Raw genomic sequence first — 27,276 nt, forward strand, 5'->3', positions numbered from 1 at the left:
TTATCACTCTCCGCAGGCGTTTGCGGTCCATAGCAGTAGTGTTGTCGAACCACACGGTGATGCAGCTGGTCAAGTTGCAGAGGATCTTAGTCGACATACCAAACTTCCTCAGCCTCCTCAGAAAGTACAGCCGCTGTTGAGCCATATTGACCAATTGTGTGGTGTTAAGAGTCCAAGTGAGGTCCTCACTGATGTGGACACCCCGGTATTTAATACTGCTCACCCTTTCCACTTCAAGCCCTCAGATGAGCAGTGGCCAGTGAGGTCTCCTCTCCTTCCTCATGTCCACTATCATCACCTTCATCTTGTCTGTGTTGAGGGTGAGGTTGTTGTCCTCACACCATGACGCCAGACTGTCGACCTCCCTCCTGTAGGCCGCCTCATCCCCACCAGTGATGCGTCCATTCACTGCTGTGTCATCTGCGAACTTCAGGATGGTGTTATCTTTGTGGGAGGCGACACATGGGTGAACATGGTGTAGAGGATGGGGCTGAGGACGCATCCCTGTGGGGTGCCTGTGTTTGTGATAATGGTGGCTGAAATCTTATTACCAATCCTGACAGACTGGGGCCTGCCAGTCAGAAAGTCTAGGAGCCAGTCAAGGAGGGTGGGGTGCAGGTAAAGTGCAGCCAGTTTATGGGTGAGTTTATGGGGGATACCCATGTTAAAGGCAGAGCTATAGTCAACAAAGAGCATCCTGATGTAGGAGTCTTTGTTCTCCAGATGGTAGAGGGGTTAATGTAGTGTGGCCTCGATGGCATCTGAAGTGGACCTGCAGGGGGTTCAAAGTGTCTGGTATGCTGCTCTGAATTTGGGCCAGCACCACTCTCTTAAAACTCTTCATGATGATTGGAGTTAGTGCTACCGGCCTGTAATCATTCAGTCAGGTTGGTAAGCTTTTTTTAGCAAGGGGAAAGATGTTCGTAGTCTTAAAGCAGGACGGAACAATGCGCTGACTGAGGGAAAGATTGAAGATGGAGCAGAGAACATCAGCCAGCTCGTTGGCACATGCTTTGAGACCCCGCCCAGGGATGCTGTCTGGTCCAACTGCCTTACAGGGGTTGATCTTCCTTAGTGCTTTGTGTTCCTGACCTGAAGAGACCATTGGGGGAGGGGAGGGGGTTGTGTGGTTCAGGTGTATGTGTGTGCCTCAACTCTGTGCTGTTGCTGGATGTCTCAAAGCAGGTGTAGAAAATGTTGAGATCATCCAGCAGACTGTCTGTGGAGCTGATTGTGCTGGTGGTGGTCTGTGATGTGCTGTAATCCCTGCCACATATGTCCAGATTCAGCAGTAGAATAGAAGCCCTCCAGCTTCTCTCTGTACTGCCTCTTGGCTGCTGTGATGGCTTTTCTTAGTCCATACTTCGCAGCTTTGTACGATGTTGTCAACACAGGTGCTAATGTACCCAGTCACATACTCGGCATAGTCCTGTATGCTGATAGAAGAGTCCTCTAGAGTGGCTGCAATTCTAAACACATCCCAGTCTGTCTGAGCAAAACAGTCCTGCAGGGTGCTCTTAGTCTCTGGGGTCCAAAGTTTAACTTGCTTAATGACAAGGTTTGTTTGTTTCAGCCTTTGTCTGTAGGCTGGGTACAAGAAGAGAGTGACATGGTCTGATTCTCCGAAGTGGGGGCAGGGTGCAACCCTGTATGCACTGCGTATGTTGCTTTAAACATGATCCAGTGTGTTCTTCTCATGGGTGGGAATGTTCACGTGTTGGTGGTATTTGGGAAGTATAGTCAGTAAATTGCAATGATTAAAGTCGTCAGCTGCAATACAAGCAGCATTGGGATGAGCCGTCTCTATGGCGCTGCCGCAGAGTTAGCTTGCAGTGGTATGTAAACAGCAGCCAGAAACACAGCAGTGAATTCCCTTGGTAGATAATAGGGTTGGCATTTCAGCAGTAAAAACAACAACATTTATTTATATAGCACATTTTCATACAAAAAGTAGCTCAAAGTGCTTTACATAATGAAGAAAAGATAAATAATAGACAAAATAAGAAATTAATATAAGACAACATTAGTTAACATAGAAAAGGAGTAAGGTCCGATGGCCAGGGTGGACAGAAAAAACAAAAAAAAAAAACTCCAGACGGCTGGAGAAAAAAATAAAATCTGCAGGTGTTCCAGGAAACTTCCCGCCTTGAGCAGTGCTTATAAACAGTCCGTACATCTCCACACCATGAGTTGTTAATAAACATACACACACACACACACACACACACCCTTTAGCCTTACCGGAGGCTGCGGTATGTCTGTTTGGCTGGTGCAGAGGTAAGAACTGCTGCCTTGTAATCAAGAGGTTGTGAGTTTGAATCCGAGTTATTCCCGTTTTGAGTAGTGAGCTGCTGTTATATAATAAAAAACATACATATGAATTTAATCTGTAACACCCAGTGTAAATTTTTGCTACCTACATAAAATGTATGTATCCCAAATAACAATGTGTTATTTACCCTATACAATCCCAAACACCTCACTGCCAGATAACCTTCAGCGTCTGAGTTGACTTCACCTGCCTCGGTTCCCTGCTGCCAGTGCTGATCGGCACATTTGTAAGTCAAAGACGCTGATGAGGTGGTGTGAAGGAGTTTAAGGTGGCCTGGTATTACGACTTTTTTCAAAGGCTTCAGGGATTCTAGTGTTAATATTGAACAAGCAAATATAACATGCAGGTTATGGTGCTAAAATATACAGCTATCTCGGTGGCAGTGATTTAATGGTAGTTTCTTGTTGAACCGAAAAGGGAGTCTAGTGGAATTTCAGAGGTGATGTGTTTTAGCATTATTTTGAACTTTTGCAATGTGTTAAGTTGGTGAGAAAAACAAGGGGTGGCGAACTCCAGGCCTAGAGCGCCGCAGTGGCTGCAGGTTTTCATTCTTACCATCTTCTTAATTAGTGACCAGGTTTTGCTGCTGATTACTTCTTTTAATTAACTTGACTTAGGTCCCATAGTTGTTTCTTTTTCTTTAATTAGCAGCCAAACAATAATGAGACACAAAACACGCCACCACATAACCAGCTCCCCTGTGCCCACATTACACAATATCTGAAGTTAAAGAGAGGTGATGGTCTTGGTAAGGTTGATCTCTCAGGTCACCAAAACATTTTGACGGTGCTCTTAGAAAGAACACAAAAACAATAGTTTTCAAAATGTGTGCTGTGGCAGAATGAGAGCTTCAACAAGCCATGGAATTAAATAATGGGTTTAATTAACAGCAATAATTGGCTTCTCATTAAGAAAGTGATTGGCGTGAAATTGGTTGGAGTTTGAAGCCCCAGTTTAGCTGGTCATCTGTTAGCTCGTTTCACATCTCATTTCTGCTTGGCTGTCATTTAATGAAGAAAGGAATCAATTCAGAGTGCTGAACTCTTCTAACAGGGCTATTAAAGTGAAGGGGAAAAAGTTGATTAGCAGTGAAAACTGCTCACTGATTAGGAAAATGGTTAGAATGAAAACCTGTAGCCACTGCTGCACTCCAGGCCTGGAGTTTGCCATCCATGCTGTAGACAGACCTGGACCCTCATGCATAACGCTGTGCAAAGAATTCACATTATAACATAGCGTACGGACAAATGTGGAAATGTTCGCACGCACAAAAAAATCCAGATGCAGAAATCTGTGCGTTTGCCAACTTTCATGTTCTTCCGCTACATAAATCCCAGTCAGCGTGAAAAGTAACTCATGTGCACGCACCTGCTGCCACTCCCTGACTCCTCCCAGAATGAAGCCTCTTTGAATATGCAAATCAATATAAATAGCCCTTAAGCTCAGCGTTCTGTGAAAAGTCAATGGCAAAAGCACGGGGGTAAATAGAAGAATTTCAGTGAATACCAAGTGGAGGAAAGGAAAAAGTACTATTTCTTGGTTTAAGCAGTGGTATAAACAAGAAAAGGAAGTTGATCGAGTGACATAGAGTGTCGGAGAAACTCGAAAGCTCAAGTTCACAAAGTCTCACAGTGCCGAAATAAAAAAGTTGTCAGATATCAAAGTCACCGTGAAAAGGCGAGTCGTAGCCCACTCTCTGAGTGTCATATGAAAGCTTATTATGGTCCTGAGAAAAACAAAATAGGGACACAGTGGGGGGGAAAAAAAGCCTCGAAATATCAACTTTAATCTCGATATTTCCACTTTAATCATGTAGTTTATTTTTTCATTAAAGTAGAACATCATAAACTTCATCTAAAAATCGTTTAATTTACTAATTTCTCAAATCCCATCGTAACTAAAGTAGCAAGTTAAATGCTTTGTTTTGTATAGGATCATCTATGTGCTTTGTGTGTGACTCACTACGTGATTTTCAAACGGGCCTTCTCTTCCTCCGACAGGACACAGAATCCATTACATTTGTGATATTACAGTATTAAAATACTGCAATGTATACTTGATATAATTTTCATGATGATATGAGTTAAAACATGTTATTAAACATGGGAACATGGTGGCGCAGTGATTGTTCATGCCTCACGTAAGATGCTTGCTGCACCGTGCACGATCTTCAATAAAATAATTTATTGCAGCAGTGCTGTCTCTATCAAACATACTAACCCCCAATTCCTGTCCTTACTTTTCTTTCTCCAAATACCCAGTCGCCACACAATCAGCTACGTAATAGACGTTAAGCCATCTGTAAGCTTAGAACACGGATTCTTCCAAACTTTTAAGGGACATTGAAATATCCTCGTAGTACATGTTAAATTATTCTATCCTTCCAGTGTTATGCCAGTCCTAGCAAGAATACAGCACGAGGCAGAAACAATCCATGAACGGAGCTCCAGCTCCTTGCTAGCACTGTGACACCATGTCCTCGCATGTTTATTTATTAACAACTAGCAAAATACCCGCGCTTCGCAGCGGAGAGGTAGTGTGTTAAAGAAGTTATTAGAAAGAAAAGGAAACATTTTAAAAACATAACCTGATTGTTAATGTAATTGTTTTCTCACTGTTTTGAGTGTTGCTGTCATGGCAGGATTTGATTATCATTATTTTTTTCAGTCAGGTTCGTATTTGGAGGACGTGTTGTTTTGAAGTTACATTCCGTGTTTGTCAACCGCTGTAAGGATAACAGGTTTCATTCATGAAGTGTTCACTACATAAATCGCTACTCGTGAATGTAAGATGTTTAACAGGCATTCGGTATTAACTTGTGCTAAGCGTACCATGGTGTGACGTAAGGGAGCTGACTGTAAAAAGGCAAGGAGGTGCATATTTTGAACGAAAAGGGAGAAGACACCAAAGGAGTGGAAAAGTGAGAAGGAAAACTGTTCAAATAAAGAGATAGGAAGGTGAATAGAAAGAAGCAGCCAGCGGTAAAGCAAGGAAGACTTCGTAATAAGGATGGTTCGGTGCACATAGAAGGTGTAACAATAAGATTGTTAAGCCTAAAGATAATGTTCCCACACGGAGGATTCAGAGAGACACACTGGGAGAATTAAAATCTGAACCTCTGTACAGTTTCGTTTATTTTCGGGTTGTAATGTTCATCAAATTTACGTATCATCTGGTCCAGTGGCGGACCGTGCATTTCACACCTAGGCCTTCAGTAATGCTGTCTGAATCAACCAGCCCCTCAAAACCTAATTTATGGTTATAAAAACCATCTTAATATGCAGAAATACAGTATAAAGAGCCGCTGCATCACAGATAGATAACTCCTGTAGCCACAATAAATGTCTTTATTGAATAGACAAACCTGGGGTGAGCAAGGTCCTTTCTACTGCAGCTACAGCCGTGACACACATAAAAAACATCAATAATAACTCATAAACTTGCAATATTATTTAAGAAAATTGCAACATTTTACTCACCAAAAATTCTGATTATTTGTAAACAAAATCTGTCCTCCTCTCTCTCCTCAAAAACAGTTCAATTACTCTGTCGTACAGATTATCCATGCTTTTCAGTTCCATCAAAAAGTACCTTTCTATCGCCATCGAAGCTAATGCTGAAAGTCGAACCTGCCCTGTCATATTTCTGGCATAAGTTTTAATTCGCTTTAGGACTGAAAATGTTCGCTCGACAGAAGCAGCGTACACGGGAATGGTCACCGCCAAATATACCAATGTGTACAGCTGCCCCATGCTCTCATTCATATTTTTCTGATGAAGGAAGTTAAGGAGATCAGTGGGAGATTTTCCTGCAAAATCATCCATAGCATACATTACAGTCAGTTCTGTTTTTAGCCGAGACAGATCAAAAACTGCTCCGTGGCTCTGTGTTAAACTGGAGAAGGCTGCATGCTGGAAATTGTTCTTGTATTCCTGAAACTTCTGGGGGTCAAGGAGAGTGAAAAACATCAGTTTTTCGGGCTGTTGAAATCTGGTCTGTGTCTGGCAAATAATATTGTCCAGAATCCTGCCATGGAGTTGGCAGTAGTGCGCGCAAGGATCTTGTGCTCGGCACGCCTGCTGTACGTTCAGTGACCTGGTAGAGTTCCTCATATCGGCTTCTATCCAATCAATGGGTCTGAATACGGTGACGTTGCCGTACGCCTGCTAGAGGGCCCTACTGACACCAACTCAAAATCTGATTGGTTGAAGCAACAATTTAATCGACATTTATTCTGTGTTAGAGGGCCTGCAGAACGGATTGTGAAGGCCTCTCTGCCTGGCAACAAATGATGGCTGAAATGTGATTGGTTAAATGCTCTAATACGAAAATACATGTCTGGAAGCAGCACAACCATTGGAAAAGCTATGAAAGGAAGCGGACAGACTATTTGGAATTATTTAACGGAATAATCTGACCTTAAGTGTTTTCCTCTGCCTCCGGCATTGCAAGTTCTGTGTATAATGTGAACTCGTCCTTCCATGTTCTCCATGACTTCGCCAGGTCTTTAGCATCGAGGCTTTATACCCTGCCTTTTCTCATTAAACTTGTATCTCGCGAATATCTTGTGCGGTCTTGCAATGTCCACGGCTTTATTTAATTTTAGCTCAGACCCGGCACTTAAAAGTTTCTCTCGCATTTTCGCTGAGGGAGGGTTTCCACTGTAGCTGCACTTATGAATATGCTAAGCACAGTCCTTCACCTGCGAATATTTACCTTATATGGGCAGGCACTCAATTACGTGGGAGGTATGATGATGTGAGACGCAACTCCGCCTCACACGGCGACCGAGCTGCAGGCTATGGCCGTATACAGTATATGGACGAAAGTAGGTTCCAGTTATGACCGTTATGCGTAGAATTTCTAAATGAAACCTGCCTAACTTATGTAAGTAAGCTGTAAGGAATGATCCTGCCAAATTTCAGCCTTCCACCTACACGGGAAGTTGGAGAATTAGTAGTGAGTGAGTGAGTCAGTGAGGGCTTTGCCTTTTATTAGTATAGATATAGATTATTTAAATGAAGGTAAAGTTTTATCTGTATATAATAAACATATTTTGCTGAATTTCATCTTAAAAATTACATTGTCATCATATGTAAATACGCGCTTTATAAAGTGGCTCAGGTTGTGCAACTGATCGCAAGTTTACAGTGAGGTAATTGTACTTATACTGTAAGTACAAACAGTTCTACAAGGAGCACTTGATGGACTGATTGACTGCATTTATAGTTCTTGGGATGAAACTGTTTCTAAACCGCGAGGTCCGTACAGGAAAGGCTCAAAAGCGTTTGCTGTATGAGACCAGTTCAATAGACAGCAAGCATGGCTGAGGCAGCATGTGCTTGATTCTGTATACCGATAATTCTGTTTCCAATCAGCTGCTATACAGCTGTGATTCCCCACTCAGATACAATGATATAAGTACTCCGAGTGGTGCAGTGAGAGTAATATGGAAAACAATGATCTGCTGTGGCAGCCCCTAATGGGAGTAGCTGAAAGAGGAAGAAGAAGGTGCAGTGAGAGTAACAACGCTAAAGAATTAGAATAGTTTGACCACTCTGTGGACCATTATATTGTTACAGGTTAATTACAATCAGATTCATTAGATTAATAAATAATATGCAGTTAATTTCAGTGTATTTATAAAACCGCATCAGGGAAACCACACTGGAGCAGTAGCACTGCTTTGACGATGGGTGCCACTAGTCTGCAAAATCGAGCACAGAACTTGCGTAAGCCAGGGTATTAGCTACCATATAAATGTGCGTAGCTTTACGGCAAGTTTAGGTTTTATACATCACAATTGGAACGTGGAAACGTTCGTACACAACATTTTTGTGCGTACGCATCATTTATACATGAGGCTCCTGCAGATCTTGAATGCATTTGGGATTATTTATGATTACTCTGAGTCTCAAAGTCTGTTCTGTAGGAAGAAAGACAACTTGAATATTGTCCATTTTTAAATGGTCTTTCTCATTGGAAAGAAGTTGATCTTAAATAGTTTAATAGCTGCTTCCCAGAAATATCACCAGCAAGAGTTCCTCCTCTGATACCACTCATGGTTTTTTTTTGTCTTTCTAATGTTTTTTTCCACAAATCTGAATGCTCAAGACTGAATGGATTTGTATCAGGATTTTAATTACAGTGAAGTTATGAAAAGGCCATGTTAAAGTAATGTTTTTTCAGCAGTTTTTTAAACTGCTCTACTGTATTAGCCTGGCGAATTCCTATTGGCAGGCTTTTCCAGATTTTAGGTGCATAGCAGCAAAAGGCCGCCTCACCACTTCTTTTAAGTTTTGTTCTTGGAATTCTAAGGAGATACTCATTTGAGGATCTGAGGTTACGATTTGGAATATAAGGTGTCAGACATTCTGATACAGTGGTGTGAAAAACTATTTGCCCCCTTCCTGATTTCTTATTCTTTTGCATGTTTGTCACACAAAATGTTTCTGATCATCAAACACATTTAACCATTAGTCAAATATAACACAAGTAAACACAAAATGCAGTTTTAAATGATGGTTTTATTATTTAGGGAGAAAAAATCCAAACCTACATGGCCCTGTGTGAAAAAGTAATTGCCCCCTTGTTAAAAAATAACCTAACTGTGTTGTATCACACCTGAGTTCAATTTCCATAGCCTCCCCCAGGCCTGATTACTGCCACACCTGTTTCAATCAAGAAATCACTTAAATAGGAGCTGCCTGACACAGAGAAGTAGACCAAAAGCACCTCAAAAGCTAGACATCATGCCAAGATCCAAAGAAATTCAGGAACAAATGAGAACAGAAGTAATTGAGATCTATCAGTCTGGTAAAGGTTATAAAGCCATTTCTAAAGCTTTGGGACTCCAGCAAACCACAGTGAGAGCCATTATCCACAAATGGCAAAAACATGGAACAGTGGTGAACCTTCCCAGGAGTGGCCGGCCGACCAAAATTACCCCAAGGCGCAGAGGCGACTCATCCGAGAGGTCACAAAGACCCCAGGACAGCGTCTAAAGAACTGCAGGCCTCACTTGCCTCAATTAAGGTCAGTGTTCACGACTCCACCATAAGAAAGAGACTGGGCAAAAGCGGCCTGCATGGCAGATTTCCAAGGCAAACCACTGTTAAGCAAAAGAACATTAGGGCTCGTCTCAATTTTGCTAAGAAACATCTCAATGATTGCCAAGACTTTTGGGAAAATACCTTGTGGACTGATGAGACAAAAGTTGAACTTTTGGAAGGCAAATGTCCCGTTACATCTGGCGTAAAAGGAACACAGCATTTCAGAAAAGAACATCATACCAACAGTAAAATATGGTGGTGGTAGTGTGATGGTCTGGGGTTGTTTTGCTGCTTCAGGACCTGGAAGGCTTGCTGTGATAGATGGAACCATGAATTCTACTGTCTACCAAAAATCCTGAAGGAGAATGTCCGGCCATCTGTTCGTCAACTCAAGCTGAAGCGATCTTGGGTGCTGCAACAGGACAATGACCCAAAACACACCAGCAAATCCACCTCTGAATGGCTGAAGAAAAACAAAATGAAGACTTTGGAGTGGCCTAGTCAAAGTCCTGACCTGAATCCAATTGAGATGCTATGGCATGACCTTAAAAAGGCGGTTCATGCTAGAAAACCCTCAAATAAAGCTGAATTACAACAATTCTGCAAAGATGAGTGGGCCAAAATTCCTCCAGGCTGTAAAGACTCATTGCAAGTTATACATAAGCGCTTGATTGCAGTTATTGCTGCTAAGGGTGGCCCAACCAGTTATTAGGTTCAGGGGCAATTACTTTTTCACACAGGGCCATGTAGGTTTGGATTTTTTTTCTCCCTTAATAATAAAAACCATCATTTAAAAACTGTATTTTGTGTTTACTTGTGTTATATTTGACTAATGGTTAAATGTGTTTGATGATCAGAAACATTTTGTGTGACAAACATGCAAAAGAATAAGAAATCAGGAAGGGGGCAAATAGTTTTTCACACCACTGTATATAAGATGGAGCGAGATTATTTAAGGCTTTATAAACCATAAGCAGAATTTTAAAGTCAATCCTAAATGACCAGTGTAGTGATATCAAAACTGGAGAGATGTGCTCAGATTTTCTTTTTCTAGTTAGGATTCTAGCAGCCGCATTCTGCACTAGTTCCAAACGATTTATGTCTTTTTTGGGTAGTCCTGAGAGGAGTGCATTACAGTAATCTAGTCAACTAAAAACAAAAGCATGAACTAGTTTCTCAGCATCTTTCAATGTTGTAAGAGGTCTAACTTTTGCTATGTTTCTTAAGTGAAAAAATGCTGTCCTAGTGATCTGATTAATATGTGATTTAAAATTTAGATTACAGTCAACAGTTACCCCTAAGCTTTTTACCTCCGTCTTGACTTTTAATCCTAATGTATCCAGTTTATTTCTAATAGCCTCATTGTATCCATTATTGCCAATCACTAAGATTTCAGTTTTCTCTTTATTTAACTTGAGAAAGTTTCTAAAGAATGCTTTCAGCACCTTGTTGAATCAATGCCACATAGAATGAAGGCAGTTCTGAAGGCGAAAGGGGGTCAAACACCATATTCGTATGGTGTTCCTAATAATCCTTTAGGTGAGTGTATATACACACACACACATACATATATATATATATATATACCCTTTGGGGTGCGAGCAGCTGTTGCTTGGGGTGCCAGAATCCATCGAGGAAGAAAAATGAAAAACATTATTTGTACAAAATCTTAATTTATCTATCCATTCCTAAATAATTAAATGGGCAGGCTATTTTGTATCAGTGCAATACGCTGCTGGTTAAAACGGATGACTCCCGCTCTTAGTGCTGCGTGGGTATCGTATCTGTTCAAGAATTTTTATTTAGTCGAAAGAAATATGTTTGGTAGAAATGTAAGTTAAATTTAGTCATCATTGCATAAATTTTTCTTCACCATAAAAATTTAAAGACTAAATTCAACTTACATTATTACCAAAGATATTTCTTTCGACTAAATAGAACCTACTTATACACAAATAGAACCTGAAAAGATATATTTTTTCAAATCTGATCGCACATTTTAGATCGACTTAACGTGCACTACATCGAGCCTGCCTGCTTCAATAAGTCACCGTCGCTTCGGTTTTACTTTTTTTTTTTTTTTTCATTTAATCATGGCTAGTCGTGAAATAATTAGAAAATACAAGGAGGATTACACTGAGTATGGCTTTACCAAAACAATTATTGATGGCGAATAAAGTTTCCATTATTCATAAAGCTTCAATTGGTGATCTGTTTTTCTACGTTAACCTCATAAGGGGGTGCGAAATCGGGATCGTCTGTCACAGGGGGTGCGACTGTAAAATGAAACAGGAAGGGCTGATATATATATATATATATTATATGTATGTATGTGTGTGTGTGTGTGTGTGTGTGTGTGTGTGTGTGTATATATATATATAATATATGTGTGTGTATATAGATATTGAAATGGTTTTACTGTCAAATAATGCAAAGAGTACACAGCACGTGTTTCGCCCTAATTCTGGGCTCATCAGGCGTACACACTCACTGCACCCACTCTCGAGCAAAGCCTGTTGTGTTTCGCCACGGCTTGTGGTTCGTTTATTTGACAGTATGTAGATCGTGGAATATAAATATATATGTATATATCTATACTAATAAAAGGCAAAGCCCTCACTGACTGACTGACTCTCTCACTCACTCACTGAGTCATCACTAATTCTCCAACTTCCCGTGTAGGTAGAAGGCTGAAATTTGGCAGGCTCATTCCTTACAGCTTCCTTACAAAAGTTGAGCAGGTTTTATTTCTAAATTCTACGCGTAATGGTCATAACTGGAAGGTATATTTCTCCATATATTGTAATGGAGTTGAGCTCGAAAGCCGTAGGGGGCGGAGTTTCATGTGACATCATCACGCCTCCCACGTAATCACGTGAACTGACTGTCAACGCAGTACGTAGAAAACCAGGAAGCACTCCAAAAAGCGCTGAAGAAAACATGCATTATATAATTGAGAAGGCAGCGAAACGATAAAAAGCGAGCGAGTTACATATACAACCATATTCATGAGTGCTGCTACTTCGGAAACAAAGCACAGTGTAAATCTAAAGTTTAAATTAAGTTCATAGACATGCTGCCGCTGGCGTTTGTCATGCCCACGGGTAATGCGGGATACAAGTTTAATGAGAGGGCGCAGGATATCAACGATAGTTTTGATCACTTTGTAACTAAGTTAAAATTGCAGGTAAAGGGCTGTACTTATGCAAATTCCGAGAGACTGTGTTTGTGGGGGATTGACAGTTAAGGCGGGTGGGGGAGTCACGTCATCATCTCCCCTCCCATTCACCTCATTTCGCTCTGAGCTGAGCTCCGAAGCTAACGCAGTCTTACAGAAGTGACTTTATGACGCTGCTACCAAATACTCACAGAAAAATCCACAAGTTAATACACACGCTGTCTGTAGAGTTTCTCCAAACTGAATCCTTCAGGCACTACTTACAAAAGGTTACATTGACAATCGTGTTACGTTATTTTTAAAATGTTTCCTTTTCTTCGCACAAGCACAGCTGAGAAGCTTCGATGCATGTGCTCCATAATGCGTTAAAAAATAATGCATTTAATCACACTTTCAATTCCAAGCAAAGGGGAACTTCTGTCAATGCATGATTTCCTGGTACACCAATTACATTGATCAGCGTTTCCCGATTCATTTTACCCTCACACCCAATTGGTTTGAGAAGAAATATGAAAAAATATGAGGTTAACAAAGAAAAACAGATCACCAATTGAATCTTTATGAATAATCGATTCGCCATCAATAATTGTTTTGGTAAAGCCATACTCAGTGTAATCCTCCTTCCATTTTATAAATTTTCCGCCACTAGCCATGATTAAATGAACGTAAAAAAGTAAGAGCGAAGCGAGGGTGACTTATTCAGGCAGGCAGGCGACAGCTTAATAGCTCGAATTTGGATATAAGTAGAATCTATTTAGTCCCCAGAAATATCTTTGGTAGGAATGGAAGTTGAATTTAGTCTTTAAATTTCTATGATAAAGAAATAGTTATGCAATGATGACTAAATCTAACTAGACTTTATATATTCAGGTTTTGACTTTACATATTCCAGCTTTGACTTTATATATTCAACTTTTGACTTTATATATTCAGAAACAAGTTTAACTTTATATATACCGACGCTGACTTTATATATTCAAGTTTTGACTTTATATATTCAGGAATGACTTTATATATTCAAGTTTTGACTTTATATATTCGGGAAAGACTTTATATATTAAAGTTTTGACTTTATATATTCTGACGCGACTTTATATATTCAGAAAATCAATGTATTTGCCTGTTTGGCACCCCATAGTATATGTGTCTGTGTATATATGTACACATGTGTGTATATATATATATATATATATATATATATATATATATATATATAGCAACACTCATGACAATGACAAAACAATTACGTTGTCAATCATGTTACGTTATTATTAAAATGTTTCCTTTTCTTTTTACTTCTCCGCTGCCAAGCGCGGGTATTTTGCTATACAGTAATCCCTCGCTATATCGGGCTTCGACTTTCGCGGCTTCACTCTATTGCAGATTTTAAATGTAAGCATATCTAAATACATATCACTGATTTTTCGCTGATTCGCGGATTTCTGCGGACAATGCGTCTTTTAATTTATGGTACATGCTTCCTCAGTTTGTTTGCCCAATTGATTTCATACAAGGGACGCTATTGGCGTAATGACTTAGAAGCTACCCAATCAGAGCATGTATTATATATTAACTAAAACTCCTCAATGCTATAAGATATGCTTCCCACGCGGTGCTTGATTGTTTGCTTGACTCTGCCTCTATCTCACCCTCTCTGACATTCTCTGCGCCTGACGGAGGAGATGTGAGCAGAGGGGCTGTTTGTACAGAGGCTGTTTGCTTAGAAGATACTGACGGTCCTCTGAAAAATACCGCTTTATTGCGGTGCTTCAGGCAAACTTAAAAGCATACGTATTGATTTTTTGATTGTTTGCTTTTCTTTGCGAGCGCTTCGCTCTCTCTCTTAAATTCTCTACTCCTGATGCAGACACTCCTTTGAAGAAAAGATATATTTGCATTCTTTTAATTGTGAGAAAGAACTGTCATCTCTGTCTTGTCATGGAGCACAGTTTAAACTTTTGACTAAAGGGTGTAATTTCATGTCTAGAGGGCTCTAATAATGATAACAGTGTGGGAGAGTTTATAAGGGCTTAAAATATATAAAAATAACTATACAAACATATGTTTTCTACTTCGCGGATTTTCAACTATCGCAGGGGTTCTGGAACGCAACCCCATGATCGAGGAGGGATTACTGTGTATATATATATTACTGTGTATATATATATTACTGTGTATATATACACAAAAAAAACATCAATAATAACTCATAAACTTGCAATATTATTTAGGAAAATCGCAACATTTTACTCGCCAAAAATTCGAATTATTTGTAAACAAATTCCATCTTCCTCTCTTTCCTCAAGTTCAGTTACTCTGTCGTTTGGATTATCCGTGTGCTTCAGTTCCATCAAAAAAGTCCCTTTCTATCGCCATTGAAGCTAATGCTGAAAGTCGAAACTGCCCTGTCGTATTTCTGTCATACGTTTTAATTCGCTTTAGGGCTGAAAATGTCCGCTCGACAGAAGCAGCGTACACGGGAATGGTCACCGCCAAATATACCAATGTGTACAGCTGCCCCATGCTCTCATTCAGATTTTTCTGATGAAGGAAGTCAAGGAGATCAGTGGGAGATTTTCCTGCAAAATCATCCATGGCATACATTACAGTCAGTTCTGTTTTTAGCCGAGAAAGATCAAAAAACACTCCGTGGCTCTTGTGTTAAACTGGAGAAGGCTGCATGCGGGAAATTTTTCTTGTATTCCTGAAACTTCTGGGGCTCGAGGAGTGTGACAAACATCAGGTTTTCGTGGTGTTGAAATCTGGTCTGTGTCTGGCAAATAATATTGTCCAGAATCCTGCCATGGAGTTGGCCGTAGTGCGCTCGAGGACGCGAGGTGTGCTTGCAGTGCATTCAGTGGCCTCGTAGAGTTTCTCATATCGGCTTCTATCCAATCAATGGGTCTGAATACGGTGACGTTGCCATACGCTTGCTAGAGGGCCGTACTGACACCAACTCAAAATCTGATTGGTTGAAGCAACAGGTTAATCGACATTTATTCTGTGTTAGAGTGCCTGCACAACGGATTGTGAAGGCCTTTCTGCCTGGCAACAAATGATGGCTGAAATGTGATTGGTTAAATGCTTTAATACGAAAATACATGGCTTGAAGCAGCACAACCATCGGAAAAGCTATGAAAGGAAGCGGACAGACTGTTTGGAATTGTTTAATAAGTATTCATGGACAAAATATAGTTAACGTCAGTTTGTGATTCAGATATTTTTACTTATGAATATGCTAAGCACAGTCCTTGACCCGCGAATATTTACCTTATATGGGCAGGGACGTGGGAGGCGTGATGATGTGAGACGCAACTCCGCCTCCCACGCCCATCGAGCTGCAGTCTATTACAGTATATGGACGAAAATTGGTTCCAGTTATGACCATTATGCGAAGAATTTCGAAATGAAACCTGCCCAACTTTTGTAAGTAAACTGTAAGGAATGAGCCTGCCAAATTTCAGCTTTCTACCTACACGGGAAGTTGGAGAATTAGTAATGAGTCAGTCAGTCAGTCAGTGAGGGCTTTGCTTTTTATTAGTATAGATGTAGGTTTCAGTTCTGTTTGTTGCGGTGACTAATGACTAGTTTTGTTTTGTTGACCTTTAATAAATTGAAATTATTGTTTATTTTTTAAACTTCATCCTAAACTTTTTTTTACAAGATGACATGGTCTGAGAAACTCATTATTATTTTTTTTAATAAATCTACTTGTGTTGAAACATACTCCCACCAATCATAAAACTGCTTAGGGCACTTGCTTCAGAGAACCACCATCACCTCCATTCTTATTCATCTGTTTTAGTTCATAACATCTTGTCACTTCTATAAAGCTTGTGTTGGTGGAACTAATCTTAGCGCTGAATTTTATCATGAAGATGTTAATGTTTCTACTGCTTTCCTTGGACAACATGCTATTCAACTGACTGTAAAAATCCTCTGTGTTTTCTTCACTACTTTCATTGGTTGGGTCTTGGCTTAGTACTACATTTATCTTGAGTGACCTCATCTGTATTGGAAAGGATGCTGTTATGAGCAGTGATCTTCCTTTATCCCTTTATGATAGAAATTTTAATATTTTATTAAAGAAAGAAACATCCTCTAACAGGACAAATCAGTAACAGGCAGGAGAAAAACTGTTCATTGTATCTTTTAATTACTTCTCAGGAAAATGCCTTGGAGGGAGCATTCTTCAAAAGCAGTCTGTTACCGCATGATCAGAGTGATCAGAGAAATAAAGAATATAGGTTCATTTCATAAACTATTGAATTTGCATACAGTGTCAATCAATACATACATTTACTGGTTGGTTCGTTGGTTTACACCCAAATGACTTATATAAAATAAAAGTCTATTATATTTCTGTGCATTTAACAATTGTCCATTCTGGTAGTTTACAGGACCTCTGCTGATTTCTTAGTCATCCTTCAGTACATTTTGTTGTTCACTTGACCCATATCTCGCCTGTTGGTTGCCCGCAAAGCTTTCTGACATTCATTAATCCTTTATGCTATATCTTTAAGATGAAAGCTGCAGTATGTTACCCTAAAATTATTCTTCCACACCTTGCAATGAGTATTTTTTATGTCTCTTTCATCAGTTATCACCAGTGCCCAGTAGCAATTTATGCAATAAATGTGTGTTTTTTTTCTTTTCGTATACCTCATATTTTTTTTTTTTTTTTAAAGCAGAAGAGTGACACAGAATCTACAGCAAGTTCTGAGCCACCTGCTTTGACCCGCAGCACAAGCCAGGACTCTGAAGCCAGCACAGTGGTAGGGCACGACCAAGTAGGATGTCTGTGGTGGTGTTCAACTTAAGGGGGCGTACAGTGGTTATAGAAAAAAATCACCCCCTTCAAAATATTCTTTTTTTTGCTTTACAACCTTAAATGAAAACACACTCACAAAATATTTCTTCCCTGCTTTACTTACTCAATGCAACCTATAACATCCAAGTGAAAGATATCACAGCTACAGTTCAGAAAAATTATAAAAAAATCAAAAACAAAGCATACCGAGATTAATAAAAGATCCCCCCCCCAATGACAGCCTTGAATCTGTTGGGATACTTCTCTATCAACTTTGCACATCTAGTTTGAGCAATATTTGCCCACTTTTCTTTACAAAACTGTTCCAAGTTCAGTCAAATTGGATGGTGAACGTTGGAGGACTGCTATGTTCAAATCTTTACACAGATTTTCAGTAGAATTTAGGTCTGGACTCTGACTGGTCCACACAAGGACATTCACTTTTTTCTCCTTCAGCCACTGCATGGTCAATTTTGCTGTGTGCTTTGGGTCGTTGTCATGTTGAAAGGTGAACATTCTGCCTATCTTCAACTTTCTGGCAGAGGGTAGCAGGTTTTCTTCAAGAATTTGACGGTATTTTGCCTCATTCGTGTTTCCTTCTACCCTAATGAGAGCCCCAGGCCCTGTGGCAATTAAGCACCCCATAACAAGATGTTGCCACCTCCATGCTTTACTATAGGTATGGTGTGTTATGGATGGTGAGCGGCATTGGATTTCCGCCAGGTCTACTGTTTGGTATTGAGGCCAAATAGTTCGATTTTGGTATCATCTGACTAAAAGACCATTTTCCACTTGGCATCAGAATCTTCAAGGTGCATTCTGGCAAAGCTCAAAGGAGCCTTAATGTGGCCTTTCTTGAGAAGTGGTTTTTTCCTTGTGACCCTCCCGAACAAGCCACATTGGCCTCTTGGTAGCCTCATTTACCAGTTTACTCCTTGCTCTTCCATCCAGTTTGGAGGGACGGCCTGATCCAGGGAGGGTCTTAGTAGTACCAAACACTTGCCACTTCTTTGTTATGGACTTTACTCTGTTCCTTGGGATTGATAAAGCCTTTTGAGATTTTTTTGTATCCATCTCTTGCCTTATGTTTGTCCTCAACTCTATCCCTGAGATCTTTAGCTCTTTTTAAAGTGGCTTGCCACCCATGGTCAGTTGTTTGCTGTCAGTTGCACTACCAAGCCAGGGAATGCTCCAGGAACAGCTGTTATTATGCTTCACTAATCACACTGATTACATTTGATCACAGGTAGAAACAAGTAACCTGCAAAGGAAATGGTGGTTACTTACACCTGATTGAGTTTAGCAGGGGGCGATCCTCTATTAATCTCAGTATTTCTTGTTTTTGATTTTTTTAAATTCTTCTGAATTGTAGCAGTGATATCTTTCAGATGGATGTTATAGATTGCATTTAGTAAGTAAAGCTGGAAAAATATTGTTTTTTTGTGTTTTCATTTAAGCCTGTAAAGCAAAAAAAGTGAGAATATTTCAAAGGGGGTGATTCTTTTCTATACCCACTGTATATACTGCTGCTTGGTAGCATATGCCTCTAGTTCAGTACAGAGAACTACAAAAAGATTGGCTTGCAGCCTTCTGTTCTATGGCTGCAGATTATGTAAATTTTTTACAACTGTAATTGGAATCAGATATTTAGGTTTTATGACAACAGACTGTCTAACAATACTTTAGACCTTTCTCCTCCTGTCACTTCTCCTGTTACATTATTGATCATTAACCTTATTGCTTTTTCACAAAAAATAGCAATCAATCTTTTATTCCTCATTTTTTTTCATTAGAAGAAGCAAAAATCTGTATTCTTTTTGATGATATCCTGACTTCTGTTAACATTTTTCATTAAATGTAACAGCGTTAGTAAAGGGTGCATCAATGTGCAACAGCAAAAGGGTAAAGGTCATACGCTAAAAAAAATAAAAAAGGTTAGTGACACAATAATTCGGCTGCTCTGTAGCCATGATCATGTGGTGCGAATAACCTTTACCTTTTTAAATGTTTTATTAATACTGTATTTGTTTTCTCCGTAATACTCCACCCAAAAATATTTTATCTGCTACTTACACAAATGTCCTTTACCTAGTCCTTCTGTATACTAAAATCTCCAAAACACATGTATTTCTTGCTATAATACTGTAAAATAAATACTTTTTGGAAGTGGGAATAGTGTTCAAAAGTGAAGCACACTCAAGCAAATTCATGCTTTTGAATTGAAGACAGGGTTTTTGAGCAGTGAATAAGGGCTTTTGTATTTAATTAAAAATATTTTAGCCATAAGTATATGTGTTTTGAATATTTTGTGCCTGCGACTGAATAACTGACATGTGGATTATGCAACACAAGTAACTGCAGTTTTTTGGGTTTTTTTCACGGATGTTTTAGTAATGTTTTTTTTGTTTAGTATTGGCCCTTCTAGTCCCCAGTTATCTGAACTCTCCTTTAAAACATGAGATTAATACATTTGCTTAGGCGTAACTCCAAAGACACTGGGTAAGTAACAGTTAATAAAATTATTATTTTTTGGGTGAAGTATTTCTTTAATTGTAGATCTCATTATTTGTAAGCTTTGTCACCTCAGACTTGCATTGTGGTCTCCCTGTTTGATCCCTTGACCTTTCAGTCTCATTATGTGAACCTTTTTATGTGATTATCTAATTTCTTTCTTTTTTTCATCATAATTATTTTTTGCCATAGGTGAGTAACAGTTCTGGTGAAACCTTAGGAGCTGACAGTGACCTGAGTAGCAATGCTGGTGATGGACCGGCTAGGAAACTTGCATCCCACCTCACAGTATCTAGGGGTACCCTTTCTGACAGTGAAATAGAGACCAACTCTGCTACAAGCTCAATTTTCGTAAGTACAGGTTCACTTCTTTTAGAGTGTGACACATACATAATTCATTGTCTTGTTGTGCTGGAGATGTTCTTGTATGTAAAATATCCCCAAAAAAGTTAGAAAAGTTTTCTTAATTTACAAATACTTTGTAAATTTTATTAAGTGATAATCACACAAAGTAATGATTCCTTTCATAACAGTTCAACATACCATTTGTTTTTATAGGTCATGTTTTAATTCTGCCATTGCAGCAGAGCCTGTTTGGCCTGTGTGCTTTTACTGTTGTTTGTTATCTGGTCATTATAGTTAAAAAAGTACTATTTTGTACATTTGTTTAGAGAGAAAAAATATTATTTTGTTCCCTGGATTTGGAAGTTTTGAGTAATGCTGAGTTAACACGTATGATCTTCATTTTGAGATTTTATAACTTTTATCTAGTGATCTTCAGTAGCCAGACACCTCATGGCCATGGTGAGACCCAAACCCTGAAGTGATTTAATAATTTGGTAACTAGGACAGTCCTTGGCCTTAATACTTGACCATGATTAAAAATGAGTATCACTTGTGAAATGAGTTAAATGCTTTAAATTGCTTCATGGTAATAATTGGCTATTTTCTCCTATCAGGGTAAAACACATATGTTGAGGCCAGGACTGAAGGACAGCCGGAGAAGTTTACCCGGAAAGGATCCAACTGTAGCACCACAAGAGGATATCAGTTCAAGGGTCTATTTATATGAGGGACTATTAGGTACTGCCTTCTACATGATTTCCTACAAATATGCACTTCTGTTTTGTAATTGTAACACTGTTTTGTCTTGAGGATGCAGAAACCTGTACTATAATAACTCCATGAAATTCACAACAAAAAATTAATTGCCAAAACAGTAAATGTAACAACTATTGCCATCAGTTTTTTTTTATTTTGTGAATCTGAGAATGCACTGGAAGATTTTCTAATGTTACACTTGGTCATACTTCAGAGATTTCTACTTCTGTTTTCTGCTTCATTCTGTAATGAACAGTCATGATCATCAATATATGTAGCCAGGAACTTTACATTAGAATGACAAACCTACAGTCACTCACTCATATTTTGACTTTTACTATCAGACCGTATTGTTTTTTTACACCATATTATGTGGATGGAGCATGATGGTGCCCTGAGTGGTATTTGCAAGTTCTCTAAATGTCTGCTTGGATTTGCTTAGTGTGATCCAGTTTTCTCCCACTGTCCAAAGACATGCATGTTAGGTGAATTTGCGACTCTAATGTGGCCCCAGTGTGTGGTTTGGTGTGGGTGTGGGTGTGTGTGTGTGTTCACCCTTAAATGGATCGGGTGCCCTGTCCAAGGTTTGTTCTTGCCTTGCCCCTATGCTAGTTTTACAGTGTCAGGTAGTTAAAAAATATAGTCCTAATAGGGTTGTGGTAGTTCAGTAGCTTTCACAGAGAGCAAATTTCCAGTTTAAGCGATGTAAAAATGACATTAATTCAAGTTGTAATTTAAGCAATGTAAAAATGACATTAATTCAAGTTGTACTTTAGCTGTGGAGGATCTGTTAGTAATTGTACTTCATATTTATTAAGTAACATTTTTGAAAGAAGTACCCAAATAAAGTTAAAGTCTCTGTTGAAATCTCAAAGTAAAATTGCTTGCTGTTTTCAAAGCATAATGGAGAACAGGTCTAGAGGTTTGACGAGAAATTAAATTATCAGAGAAATAGTGTTTCATTATAGAGAACAGCCATTTGGTTGTTTTCAGTGTAATGTAAATACTGAGTACATATTTGTTCACGTTATGCTTACAGAGATTGACATTTACATTAATTCTCATCTTCATAACATTCATTTCTAGATAAGTGATTTATTTTTTGCTTGCTTTTTTAGGTGCTTTTGCATAAAATGTGCAAAGCCCTTATTACAATAGCCTTTGTCTGTCTGTATGTCCTTTCATCTGTCCACATGACACAACTTGGCTCCCAGTGGCCTAATTCAAAGAAATTTTCCTTCAAAGAAATTTTTCAAGAGTGTTGAGTTTTCATTGAGATATCTCAAACAGATTTCATATTCTGTCTTAAAAAAGAAAAACATTGTGTGACTTAAACTACAAATTAGTTTACTGTTTCAATTTTAACAGTGGTTATACCAACTTGTATATTTTTGATATTTTCCTCTTTTTCACCTCCAATAGCTGCTTCTGATGGCAAACAGATCCCCAGTACAAGTTACTGAAACATCAGTAGAGTACATGAATAGAAAGTACAGTAATCTCTCCTCGGGTTGCGTTCCAGACCCCCCCGCGATAGGTGAAAATCCGCGAAGTAGAAACCATATGTTTGTATGGTTATTTTTATATATTTTAAGCCCTTATAAACTCTCCCACACTGTTAACATTATTAGAGCCCTCTAGACATGAAGTAACACCCTTTAGTCAAACGTTTAAACTATGCTTCATTACAAGACAGAGATGACAGTTCTTTCTCACAATTAAAAGAAAGCAAACATATCTTATCTTTAAAGGAGCGCCGTCAGGAGCAGAAAATGTCAGAGAGAGAGCTTGCAAAGAAAAGCAAACAATCAAAAAATCAATACATGCTTTTAAGTATACAGAAGCACCGCGATAAAGCGGCATTTTGTAGAAGAGCGTCCGTGTCCTCTGTGCAAACAGCCCCTCTGCTCACATCCCCTCCGTCAGGCAGAGAGAGTGAGAAAGATAGAGAGAAGCAAACAAGCGCACGCTGAAGCATATCTTATAGCATTGAGGAGTTTTAGTTAATATGTAATACATGCTCTGATTGGGTAGCTTTTAAGCCACCCGCCTATAGCATCCCTTGTATGAAATCAACTGGGCAATCAAACTGAGGAAGCATGTAACCTAAATTAAAAGACCCATTGTCCGCAGAAAGCGTGAACCAATGAAAAATCCATGATATATATTTAGATATGCTTACATTTAAAATTCGCGATAGAGTGAAACCGCGAAAGTCAAAGCGCGATATAGCGAGGGATTACTGTACTCATGGTTACTGCCTGTTTGTACAAGTAAGCTAGATATATATATATATATATATATATATATATATATATATATATATGTGTGTGTGTGTGTGTGTGCAGGAATTTTTATGCTCTGTTCTTATAAATAGTGCAAAGTAGACCTGAGTCATTGGACAAACACACACATATATGAACTGGTTGTTAGCAGTGCTAGCTGTACGTTCCCCCCTTGCTGTAAGTTGTAATTAACATGTCAGAGCAGGAGGTACACAGTAGTGTTGTGCAGCGCATTATTATTAAATTTTTAACAAATGAAGGAGTCATTCCATCTCAGATTTATTCAAGACTTAAAAAAGATTTTTTGGACGAGTGTCTCTCTCAGTCTACAGTGTATGATTGGTGTAAGTCATTCAGAGAGGGACTATCATCTCATCAGTCCACTTAAGGAATTTTTAGGAGTGAAGAATTTCAAACCAAATGAGTCAACTTGCAGTCAAAAGACTGCTACTCTTCAGGGATTAATAAGCTTCCTGAGCACTGGAATAAGTGTATTGCAGTGGCAGGAGACTATATAGAAAATAGTGCAGTTTCATTTTATTCAATAAATAAAGTATAGCTCATAAGTTCCTGTTTATATTTGAATGCCTCTCATATACATGTAATACACTACCGTGGCTGTTCGTTTGTCTGTGCAAGGTTTAAAATCACCTGTAGCTTGAAAACTGCTTCACCTATTGACCTCAGATTTGGTACACAAATACTGCGTGACGTCTACGGCCCACTTTCGGGTTGATAATTGATCTCCAAGGTTAATCCTCTTTTTATTTTTATTTTATTTTATTGTAGAATCAACTCTCGGCAGGCGCCAGCAGGGCGACCGTTCAGCACAAGCATACGGGCGCTGTTCTCATCCCTATCACCTCGCCATCACTTCCCCTACCTCTTCATATCTTAAATCATTCTTGAGGCAGATTGAAGAACTTAAGTGAAAAATTGAAGAAAACGTACTTGCAACACAAAGTAATTTCAACACAAACACTGACTTAATCAGTTTTAATGCAAAAAAATGAAGACGAAAGAAGAAAAAAGGCGGGCCACTAGGGTGGAGAAAAGAAGAGCTGCTTAGGAAGCAGCAAGCTTATCAACCTCTGAGCAAACAAATACTAAACGTACAGAGAAAGAGTATAAAAAGCTATGAATTCTCAAGTCAAGTGTATGTGCAGTGTGCCGTTACTGGTATATATATATATATATATATATATATATATATATATATATATATATATATATATATATATATATATATATATATATATATATATGTAGGTTGTGTTAATCGGCACCTATAATTTATATCTGTACATGTGCATTTCTGAGTATTAGTGGTCCATTCGATAGATCAGAGTCCTACCCATGCCTGTTTTCAGCCTTTTGCCCAGTCCCAGTGTAATAATATCTGGCCCCCACAACCCTGAAATACATTGAGAAGGTTGTAGTCCCTACCTACTGGACTCCATCCATTGAGGGCTACAGTGCCTGCACATCCCCCAAACACACCTGAATGTTACACCATGCATACATTTACAAACTTATTTGTTTCTTTTTTTCTTTTATGGTTAACTTTACCCCAAGAAGCAGGAAAAGTGAGCGGCTGTGTAGACAAAGGTATTGCCTCTACACCTCACCTGGCATTTGAGTAACTTTTATTGGGGTTCACTTTTGTTTTCGGGAGAGGCTTTAGGATAATCAATAAAGGAAAAATATACAAATTGAAATAATCTCTGCCATGGTAAATTTGAAATGATAAACTAATTTGCAATTGAAGTTGTACAGTATTTTTAAAAGAAGACAAGTTTGTAAATTCACCAGGGCTTTTTTAAAGTGAGATTTTAAATTTTAAACTAAATTTTACCAACACATTTTCTTGAACAACAACATTTGTTTATGTAGCACATTTTTATCCACGAAAATAGTTTAATGTGCTTTACAATAATTATAACTAAACATAGCTACAAAAATAGAACATATGCCTCATGTACAAAACATTGGTTAGATTCTATCCTAAAATTATGCTTACTCTTGAAAAGCAAAAACGGTATACGCACCAAGTGCCACACCAAGTTCCTTTATAAATCTCACATCAACTTAGAACTATGTGCTCATGCACTAATTTTTAGCCTCTCCCCATCACCATTCACCAGTAACCATGTATGGTTTAAAAAATGCCCTTTTAAAACATTCATAATCTAATCACCATATACAGTTCTCTACATAGTTAAAATAACATTTTGGTGAATGTCCTTAATCACACACTAAAAAAAAATCAAATCAACTGGAACTGTTACCAACTTGCCCAAATTTATTTTGTCCCCCAAAGAGTGAGGTAAAAGAAAGTCCCCGAAAATCACTGTTGTAGAAATACAGAAAAAAGTACAATCTTAGGGTCAGCAAGTCTGCAAAACTACCATCAGGTGCAACTACATGCCAACAGATAATTTGGAAGAAAATAACCTTTCTCATCATTTAAAAACTAAACACTGCTGGATGTTTTATTGAAACCATGGTCTATGGTCACCTGAAACAAAAATTTGGCTGTTTAACTATAAACACTCAAGGTGGGTTTGGTGGTGTTCTGGAGTTGTTTTACCTCAAGACGCCCTGGGAAATTTGTTAGGGTTAAGTATGGAAAAAACTCTGGACAGTTAATTATGTATTTTAATATGATATAATGTGTAAATTAATTTTAGCATTAAATGTTTTCTAGATTGTTGCACTTTAAGCATAAAAATCCAATAATTTAATTTAGAGGTGAGTAAAAGCTCTGGTGCTCCTATTTTTAAATCCTGTTTCTTGCAATGTATAATAAGAAAATGTGTTCACTATGTATAAATTTAGCCAAAGCTTTGTTAAATCAAATAAATACATTATTTAGTAGCTATATTAAGTTCCACAATAATATTTAAATTCATAAACACAGTCATGAACTTCCCCATTCATTGTAAAATTAAATGAAACTGCTTAGGTTTTTGTGTAGTGTGCTTCAAAGTAGGCCTGCTCTGAACACTGGTGGAGAAGAAAGCAATAACCATCAGTTTGGGGGTAGTCTATAGAGGCTAGCATCCCTGAAAGGAAATAAAAACCTGGCAGAGCAAACTGAGATGGTCAACCCCAATACTTCTTATGTTTCTTCATCTTTCAACTGCTTCCATTAGGGGTTGCCAAAGTGGAATAATCTTTTTCCATATCTTCCTGTTCTCTATATCTTGCTATACCCATCACCTGTATGTCCTCTCACCACATCCATAAACCTTCATTTAGGCCTTCCTCTTTTACTCTTCCCTGGCAGCTCTATCCTTGCCATTGTTTTCCCAATATACCCAACATTTCTCCTCAGTACATGTCCAAACCAACACAATCTCGCCTCTGAGAAATTGTCTCCAAACCATCCAACCTGAGCTGACTCTCTGATGTCATTCCTAATCTTATCCATCCTCATCACACCCAGTGCAAATCTTAGCATCTTTAACTCTGCCACCTCAAGCTTTGTTTCCTGATTTTTGATCATCCACTCCTTCCACCCTGCCTGCACTCTCCTTTTCACCTCTCTTCTACAATCCATGTTACTCTGTACGGTTGATACCATGTATTTAAACTTCTCCAACTTTGCCAGCTCTACTCCCTACATCCTCACCATTCCACTGACCACCCTCTCATGTATACACAAGTATTCTGTCATGTTTCTACTGACTTTCATTTCCTCCTGTCTAAAAAATATCTCCCACCTCTGCAGGAAAGTAAGAAAGGGGATAGAGCTGATCACTGATGTAATCCCACCTTCACCTTAAATGAATCTGTCACTCTTACACAGACCTCACCTCTGTCACACTCCCCTCGTACATATCTAGTATAACTCTTACATACTTCTCTGCCCCTCCTGACTTCCTCATACAATTCCACAACTCCTCTCGAGGCACCCTGTCATATGTTTAAACGATGGTAAACCCAATAATTTTGTGTAAATTAAGAATAAAAAGATGATAAAGATATCTATTATAGCATCCATA

General features: G+C 38.7%; 1 protein-coding gene across 28 annotated transcripts in view; it reads left to right on the forward strand.

Moving 5' to 3' along the window:
* Positions 1-27,276, forward strand: part of madd (MAP-kinase activating death domain) — a 252,051-nt gene that overhangs the window by 199,958 nt on the left and 24,817 nt on the right. For 12 of the 28 annotated variants that reach the window (XM_039753998.1, XM_039753924.1, XM_039753975.1 and 9 more), the window contains 3 exons: positions 17,251-17,337; positions 20,076-20,234; positions 20,843-20,966. In XM_039753998.1, coding sequence (XP_039609932.1) covers positions 17,251-17,337; positions 20,076-20,234; positions 20,843-20,966 — 370 coding nt within the window. The remainder of the gene's footprint in view (positions 1-17,250; positions 17,338-20,075; positions 20,235-20,842; positions 20,967-27,276) is intronic. The other 16 variants (XM_039753950.1, XM_039753983.1, XM_039754032.1 and 13 more) reach the window with 3 other exon arrangements.

Source organism: Polypterus senegalus, chromosome 1 (genome assembly GCF_016835505.1).
Source record: "Polypterus senegalus isolate Bchr_013 chromosome 1, ASM1683550v1, whole genome shotgun sequence".
Lineage (NCBI taxonomy): Eukaryota > Metazoa > Chordata > Cladistia > Polypteriformes > Polypteridae > Polypterus > Polypterus senegalus.